Consider the following 9,270-nt stretch of genomic DNA (forward strand, 5'->3'; position numbering starts at 1 on the left):
ATTTTTGGGGATAATTTGGGATTTTTTTGAACAGGAATTTTTGGGGATTTTGGGATTTTGGTTTCCCCCCATTTTTGGGGTTCCCCGGGTGGAATTTGGGGATAATTTGGAGTTTTTTAGGGCAGGAATTTGGGGTTTTTTGAGGGCGATTTTTGGGGATTTTTGGGGTTTTTGAGGGCGATTTTTGGGGATAATTTTGGGGATTTTGGGATTTTGGTTTCCCCCCGTTTTTGGGGTCCCCGGGTGATTTTTGGGGAGGAATTTGGGGATAATTTGGAGTTTTTTTCAGGCAGGAATTTGGGGTTTTTGAGGGCGATTTTTGGGGATAATTTTGGGGATTTTGGGATTTTGGTTTCCCCCGTTTTTGGGGTCCCCGGGTGATTTTGGGGGGATTTTTGGGGGTTTTAGAAGGAATTTTGGGGGAATTTGTGGCATTTTTGGGGGGATTTTTGGGGTTTGAGGGAAGGTTTGGGATTTTGGGGGATTTGAGGAGAATTTGGGGTTTTGGGGAGGATTTGAGTTTTTTAGGGCAGGAATTTGGGGTTTTTTGAGGGCGATTTTTGGGGATTTTGAGCGCGATTTTGGGGATTTTTGGGGTTTTTTGAGGGTGATTTTGGGTTTTTTGAGGGGGATTTTGGGGGTTTTTGAGGGCGATTTTTGGGGATAACTTTGGGGATTTTGGGATTTTGGTTTCCCCCCCGTTTTTGGGGTTCCCCGGGTGATTTTTGGGGAGGAATTTGGGGATAATTTGAGTTTTTTCTGGCAGGAATTTGAGGTTTTTGAGGGCGATTTTTGGGGATAACTTTGGGGATTTTGGGATTTTGGTTTCCCCCCGTTTTTGGGGTTCCCCGGGTGGAATTTGGGGAGGAATTTGGGGTTTTTTGGGGGATAATTTCAGTTTTTTAAGGCAGGAATTTGAGGTTTTTGAGGGCGATTTTTGGGGTTTTTGAGGGCGATTTTTGGGGATAACTTTGGGGATTTTGGGATTTTGGTTTCCCCCCGTTTTTGGGGTCCCCCGGGTGATTTTTGGGGGGTTTTTGGGGGTCCCCAGGCATTTCTACAAGCCCATGCTGAGGCGAGGAGTCAACAAATGGACGGCGCAGGCGGCCGTGTTCCTGGCGTCCGCCTTCTTCCACGAGGTAAAACCCCAAAAATCCACCCAGGAACCCCAAAATTCCACCCGGGGACCCCGAAATTCAAATCAGGCACCCCAAAAATAGGGGGGGACCCCGAAATTCCCATTGAAAAACCTCAAATTTTGGCTAAAAACGCTCAAATTCCCCCCCAAAAAAATCCCTAAATTGCACTAAAATTCAACCTGGGACCCCAAAATCTGAGGGGGAACCCCAAAATTCCAATTGGGAACCCCAAAATCTGGGGGGGACCCCAAAATTCCCATTAAAAACCCCAAAAAATCCCCAAAAAATTCCTGAGAAAATGCCCCAAAATTCAGCCAGGAAGCCCCAAAATTCCATTCAGGGACCCCAAAATCCCATCGGGAACCCCAAAAATCCACCCGGGAACCCCGAAATTCAAATCAGGCACCCCAAAAATAGGGGAGGACCCCAAAATTCCCACTGAAAACCCTCAAATTTTGGCTAAAAACGCTCAAATTTCACCCCAAAAAATCCCTGAAATTCAACCGGGGACCCCAAAATCTGGGGGGGAACCCCAAAAATTCCATCGGGAACCTCAAAAATATGGGGGGACCCCGAAATTCCCATTAAAAACCCCAAAAATTCCCCCAAAAAAATCCCCAAAATTCCTGAGAAAATGCCCCAAAATTCCGCCAGGAAGCCCAAAATTCCATTCAGGGACCCCAAAATTCCCATCGGGAACCCCAAAAATCCACCCGGGAACCCCAAAATTCAAATCAGGCACCCCAAAAATAGGGGGGGGACCCCGAAATTCCCACTGAAAACCCTCAAATTTTGGGCTAAAAACGCTCAAATTTCACCCCAAAAAATCCCTAAAATTGCACTAAAATTGAACCAGGGACCCCAAAATCTGGGGGGGAACCCCAAAATCTGGGGGGAACCCCAAAAATTCCATCGGGAACCCAAAATATGGAGGGGACCCAAAATTCCCATTAAAAACCCCAAAATTCCCCAAAAAAATTCCTCAAAACTCCTGAGAAAAATCCCCCAAAATTCAGCCAGGAAGCCCAAAATCCCACCCAGGAACCCCAAAAATTCACCGGGAACCCCCAAAAATCCACCCGGGAACCCCGAAATTCAAATCAGGCACCCCAAAAATAGGGGGGGGACCCCGAAATTCCCACTGAAAAACCTCAAATTTTGGCTAAAAACGCTCAAATTCCCCCCAAAAATATCCCTAAAATTCAACCTGGGACCCCAAAATCTGGGGGGGAACCCCAAAATTCCGATTGGAAACCCCGAAATTCTCAACGGGAACCCCAAAATCTGGGGGGGACCCCGAAATTCCCATTAAAAACCCCAAAAATTCCCCCAAAAAATTCCTCAAAATTCCTGAGAAAAATCCCCAAAATTCAGCCAGGAAGCCCCAAAATTCCATTCAGGGACCCCAGAATTCCATCGGGAACCCCAAAATTCCGATTGGGAACCCCAAAATTCAAATCAGGGACCCCAAAAATAGGGGGGGACCCCGAAATTCCCACTGAAAAACCTCAAATTTTGGCTAAAAACGCTCAAATTTCACCCAAAAAAATCCCGAAAATTGCACTAAAATTCAACCAGGGACCCCAAAATCTGGGGGGGGAACCCCAAAAATTCCATCGGGAACCCCAAAAATCCACCCGGGAATCCCGAAATTCAAATCAGGGACCCCAAAAATAGGGGGGGACCCCAAAATTCCCACCAGGGAACCCCCAAATTCCGGAGGGTTCCCCTCAAAATTCCCACAGAGAGACCCCAAATTCCCACTGGGAACCCCCAAAATTCCCACTCAGAACCCCCAAAATCTCGGGGTCCCCCCCCCAAATTCCCACTTAGAGCACCCAAAATTTCCAAGACCACCCCAAAATCGGTGGGAGGGGCCCCAAAATTTCAACTGAGAACCCCCAAAATCTCAGGGGACCCCCCCAAAATTCTTTCTGGGAACCCCAAAATTCCCACTTAGAACCCCCAAATTCCACCTGGGAACCCCAAATTCCTGGGGGGGGACCCCCAAAAACCCCCTGGGCCCCCCCAGTTTTGGGAGTGCCCCCATTTTTGGGGGTCCCCCAAATTTCCAACAGGAACCCCCCAAAATTCCTGCTGGGAACCCCCAAAATTCCCACTCAGAACCCCAAAATTCCTTCTGGCGACCCCAAAATTCTGGGGCGGCCCCCCAAATTCCGGAGGGTTCCCCTCAAAATCCCATTGAGAGACCCCAAATTCCAACTGGGAACCCAAAATTCCCACTCAGAACCCCCAAAATCTGTGGGGGAGCCCCAAAATTCTCACTGGGATCCCCAAAAATCCCACCAGGGACCCCCCAGATTTCCAATGGGATCCCCAAAAATCTGAATGGGAACCCCCAAAATTCCTTCTTGGAACCCCCAAAATCTCGGGGTGCCCCCCCAAATATCCCACTTGGAACCCCCAAAATTCCACCTGGGAACCCCAAAATCCCACTCAGAACTCCCAAATTTCACCAGGGAACCCCAAATTCCTGGGGGGGACCCCCCAAAACCCCCCTGGGACCCCCCAGAACCCCACTGGGACCGCCCCAGTTTTGGGGTGCCCCCAAATTTTCAACAGGAACCTCTCAAAATTCCTGCTGGGAACCCCAAAATTCCCACTCAGAACCCCCAAAATCCAACTGGGACCCCTCCCAAACCCTCCAGGAACCCCAAAATCCCCTCTGGGAACCCCAAAATCTCGGGGTGCCCCCCAAATTCCCACTCAGCACCCTCAAAACCCCTCTCAGAACCCCCAAAATTCCACCTGGGAACCCCAAATTCTGGGGAAGGGACCCCCAAAAACGCCCCTGGGACCCCCCAGAACCCTTCTGGGACCCCCCCCAGTTTGGGGGTGCCCCAAATTTTGGGGTCCCCCCCATTGCCGCTGTCCCCCTGCAGTACCTGGTGAGCGTCCCCCTGAGGATGTTCCGGCTCTGGGCCTTCATGGGCATGGCGGCGCAGGTGAGACCCCCAAAAACTGAACCCCAAAAACTGAACCCTGAAATCAGGGGAACCCCAAAATCAGGGAACCCCAAAAACCTGAACCCCAAAATCAGGGGAGCCCCCAAAATCAGGGAAACCTCAAAAACCTGAATCCGAAAAACCTAAATCCCAAAATCAGGGGAACCCCAAAAAAACCCAGGAAACTCCAAAACCCAGGGGATCCCAAAAACCATGGGGAACCCTAAAAATGGGAATCACCAAAAACCATGGGAACTCCAAAATCAGGGGAACCCCAAAAACCTGAACCCCAAAATCAGGGGGACCCCAAAAACCTGAACCCAAAAATCAAGGGGACCCCAAAAACCTGAACCCCAAAATCAGGGGAGCCCCAAAAAACCAGGGACCCAAAAACCATGGGGAACCCCAGAATGGGAACCCCGAAATGGGAACCCCAAAAAACCTGAACTCCAAAATCAGGGAACCCCAAAAATGAGGATCCCCAAAATCAGGGAGCCCCAAAAATGGGGAACCCCAAAACCCCTGGGAACCCCAAAAATGGGGAACCCCAAAAACCATGGGAACCCCAAAAACCCAGGGGACCCCAAAAATGGGAACCCAGAAACCTCAACCCCAAAAACCACAGCACACCAAAATCCAGGAACCCCAAAAACTGAACCCCAAAAACCTGAACCCCGAAAAACCAGGGACCCAAAAAACCTGAACCCCAAAAATGGGGAACCCCAAAAATCGGGAACCCCAAGAATGGGGAACCCCAAAAACCTGAACCCCAGAATCAGGGGAACCCAAAAATGGGGAACCACAAAAACCTGAACCCCAAAAATGGGGAACCCCAAAAAAACAGGGACCCAAAAACCTGAACCCCAAAAATGGGGAACCCCAAAAACCTGAACGCCAAAAATGGGGAACCCCAAAAACCTGAACCCCAAAAATGGGGAACCCCAAAAACCTGAACCCCAGAATCTGGGGAACCCCAAAAATGGGGAACCCCAAAAATGGGAAACCTCCAAAAAACAGGGGACTCCAAAAACGGGAACCCCAAAAATGGGGAACCCCAAAAAAAACAGGGACCCAAAAACCTGAACCCCAAAATCAGGGGAACCCCAAAAATGGGGAACCCCAAAAATGGGGATCCAAAAAAAAAACTGAACGCCAAAAATGGGGAACCCCAAAAAACTGAACGCCAAAAATGGGGAACCCCAAAACCTGGCTGGCAGAGGGTGACAGGGGATGGCAGGGGCTGACAGGGGGTGACACTGAGGTGACACTGAGGTGACAATGCCATCGTTGTCCCCAGATCCCTCTGGCCTGGCTGCTGTCACTGGGCAGGGGCTGACAGGGAGGTGACACTGAGGTGACACCAGGTGACACTCAGGTGACATTGAGGTGACACTGAGGTGGCAGGTGTCACTGAGGTGACATTGAGGTGACAATGTGATGACACTGAGGTGACACTGAGGTGACATTGCCATCCCTGTCATTGTCATTGTCCCCAGATCCCGCTGGCCTGGCTGCTGTCACAGGGCAGGGGGTGACAGGGAGGTGACACTGCTGTCATTGTCCCCATTGTCCCCAGATCCCCTTGGCCTGGCTGGTGTCGCGGGGCAGGGGCTGGCAGGGAGGTGACACTGAGGTGACACTGAGGTGACACTGAGGTGACATTCCTGTCATTGTCATTGTCCCCAGATCCCGCTGGCCTGGCTGGTGTCGCGGGGCAGGGGGTGACATTCAGGTGACAGGGGGATGACACTGAGGTGACACTAAGGTGACATTGTCCCCATTGTCCCCAGATCCCTTGGCCTGGCTGCTGTCGCGGGGCAGGGACTGGCAGGGATGGCAGGGGACACCAGGGGGATGACAGGGGTGACAGGTGACACTGAGGTGACACTGAGGTGACACTCAGGTGCCATTCCTGTCCCTGTCCCCAGATCCCTCTGGCCTGGCTGGTGTCACTGGGCAGGGGCTGACACTGAGGTGACACTGAGGTGCCATCCCTGTCCCTGTCCCTGTCCCTGTCCCTGTCCCTGTCCCTGTCCCCAGATCCCCTTGGCCTGGCTGGTGTCACAGGGCAGGGGCTGGCAGGGGATGGCAGGTGACACTGAGGTGACACCAGGTGACACTCCTGTCATTGTCCCCAGATCCCTTTGGCCTGGCTGGTGTCACTGGGCAGGGGGATGGCAGGGAGGTGACACTGAGGTGCCATTGCCATTCCTGTCCCCCCTGTCCCCAGATCCCCTTGGCCTGGCTGCTGTCACAGGGCAGGGGATGGCAGGGAGGTGACACTGAGGTGCCATTCCTGTCATTGTCCCCAGATCCCGCTGGCCTGGCTGCTGTCACTGGGCAGGGGCTGACAGGGGGTGACAGGGAGGTGACACTGCGGTGACATTGCCATCCCTGTCCCTGTCCCCAGATCCCTTTGGCCTGGCTGGTGTCACTGGGCAGGGGATGGCAGGGGATGGCAGGGGGATGGCAGGGAGGTGACACTGCAGTGACACTCCTGTCCCTGTCATTGTCCCAGATCCCCTTGGCCTGGTTGGTGTCGTGGGGCAGGGGCTGGCAGGGAGGTGACATTCAGGTGACAATGCCATCGTTGTCCCCAGATCCCGCTGGCCTGGCTGGTGTCGCGGGGCAGGGGGATGGCAGGGAGGTGACACTGAGGTGACACCAGTGCCATCCCTGTCATTGTCCCTGTCATTGTCCCAGATCCCTCTGGCCTGGTTGGTGTCGCGGTTCCTGCGCGGGCACTACGGCAACGCCGCCGTGTGGATGTCGCTGATCCTGGGCCAGCCCGTGGCCGTGCTCATGTACGTGCACGACTACTACGTGCTCAACTACGAGGGATGAACCGGGATAAACCCGGGATAAACCCGGGATAAACCTGGGATAACCCGGGATAAACCCCAAACCCACCCAGAGCCCCCCAGCCCGTGGCCGTGCTCATGTACGTGCACGACTACTGCGTGCTCAACTACGAGGGATGAAATCTGACCCGGGATAAACCCGGGATAAACCCGGGATAAACCTGGGATAAACCCGGGATAAACCTGGGATAAACCTGGGATAAACCCCAAAGCCCCCCAGAGCCCCCAGCCCGTGGCCGTGCTCATGGACGGCACGACTACTACGTGCTCAACTACGAGGGATAACCCGGGATAAACCTGGGATAACCTGGGATAAACCCGGGATAAACCCCAAACCCACCCTGAGCCCCCAGCCCGTGGCCGTGCTCATGTACGTGCACGACTACTGCGTGCTCAACTACGAGGGATAAACCGGGATAAACCCGGGATAAACCTGGGATAAACCCGGGATAAACCTGGAATAACCCGGGATAAACCCCCAACCCACCCAGAGCCCCCAGCCCGTGGCCGTGCTCATGGACGTGCACGACTACTACGTGCTCAACTACGAGGGATAAACTGGGATAACTGACCCGGGATAAACCTGGGATAACCCGGGATAACCCTGGGATAAACCTGGGATAACCCGGGATAAACCCCCAACCCACCCAGAGCCCCCAGCCCGTGGCCGTGCTCATGGACGTGCACGACTACTGCGTGCTCAACTACGAGGGATGAACCGGGATAAACCGGGATAACTGACCCGGGATAAACCTGGGATAAACCTGGGATAAACCTGGGATAAACCCCAACCCCCCCAGAGCCCCCCAGCCCGTGGCCGTGCTCATGTACGTGCACGACTACTGCGTGCTCAACTACGAGGGATGAAATCTGACCCGGGATAACCTGGGATAACCCGGGATAAACCTGGGATAAACCTGGGATAAACCTGGGATAAACCCCCAACCCACCCAGAGCCCCCCAGCCCGTGGCCGTGCTCATGGACGTGCACGACTACTACGTGCTCAACTACGAGGGATGAACCCGGGATAAACCCGGGATAAACCCAGGATAAATCCAGGGGCACCCCCAGAAATCCCGGGGTCCCCCCAAAGCTCTGGAGGGGTCTGGGGTCCCCAAATCCCACCAAAAATCCACCCAGGACACTTTGGGGACAAACCGGGACAGACCCGGGATAACCCAGGATAAACCGGGATAAACCCGGGATAACCCGGGATAAGCTCCCAGGGCACCCCCAGAAATCCCGGGGTCCCCCCAAAGCTCTGGAGGGGTCTGGGGTCCCCAAATCCCACCAAAAATCCACCCAGGATAAACCCGGGATAGACCCGGGATAACCCAGGATAATCTCCCAGGGCATCCCCAATCCCACCAGGGCACCCCAAAACCAACCAGGGGTCTGGGGTCCCCAAATCCCCCCAAAAAATCCCCCCAGGACACTTTGGGGACAAACCGGGACAGACCCGGGATAAACCTGGGATAACCCAGGATAACCCAGGATGAGCTCCCAGGGGCACCCCCAGAAATCCCGGGGTCCCCCCCAAAGCTCTGGAGGGGTCTGGGGTCCCCAAATCCCACCAAAAATCCACCCAGGATAAACCCGGAATAACCCAGGATAAACCCGGAATAACCCAGGATAAACTCCCAGGGCACCCCCAATTCCACCAAGGCACCCCAAAACATCTCGGGGGTCCTGGGGGTCCCGGGGTCCCCAAATCCCCCAAAAATCCACCCAGGATAGAGCCGGGATAACCCCGGGATAACCCAGGATAACCAGGATAAACCCGGGATAACCCAGGATAAGCTCCCAGGGCACCCCCAGAAATCCTGGGGTCCCCCCCAAAAGCTCTGGAGGGGTCTGGGGTCCCCAAATCCCACCAAAAACCCACCCGGGATAAACCGGGATAAACCCAGGATAACCCAGGACAAACCCGGGATAACCCAGGACAGACCCGGGATAACCCGGGATAAACTCCCAGGGCACCCCCAAATCCACCAGGGCACCCCAAAACCAACCAGGGGTCCTGAGATCCCCAAATCTCACCAAAAATCCACCCAGGACACTTTGGGGACAAACCGGGACAGAGCCGGGATAACCCAGGATAAACCTGGGATAACCCAGGACGAGCTCCCAGGGGCACCCCCAGAAATCCCGGGGTCCCCCCAAAAAGCTCTGGAGGGGTCTGGGGTCCCCAAATCCCACCAAAAATCCACCCAGGACAGAGCCAGGATAAACCCGGGATAACCCAGGATAAATCGGGATAAGCTCCCAGGGGCACCCCCAAATCCCACCAGGGCACCCCAAAA

At 54.1% G+C, this 9,270-nt stretch overlaps 1 protein-coding gene across 1 annotated transcript; it reads left to right on the forward strand.

The window, feature by feature from the left end:
- Window positions 1–1,051: 1,051 nt before the first annotated feature.
- On the forward strand, window positions 1,052–7,183 carry LOC135442166 (diacylglycerol O-acyltransferase 1-like; the record flags this gene model as incomplete). The annotated part of the gene is made up of 3 exons (XM_064701709.1): window positions 1,052–1,139; window positions 4,043–4,105; window positions 6,809–7,183. Coding segments are annotated over 3 exons (292 nt in total), but the record flags the coding sequence as incomplete, so codon positions are not given.
- Window positions 7,184–9,270: the final 2,087 nt, after the last annotated feature.

Source organism: Zonotrichia leucophrys, unplaced genomic scaffold (genome assembly GCF_028769735.1).
Source record: "Zonotrichia leucophrys gambelii isolate GWCS_2022_RI unplaced genomic scaffold, RI_Zleu_2.0 Scaffold_1615_9786, whole genome shotgun sequence".
In the NCBI taxonomy this organism is placed as follows: Eukaryota; Metazoa; Chordata; class Aves; order Passeriformes; family Passerellidae; genus Zonotrichia; species Zonotrichia leucophrys.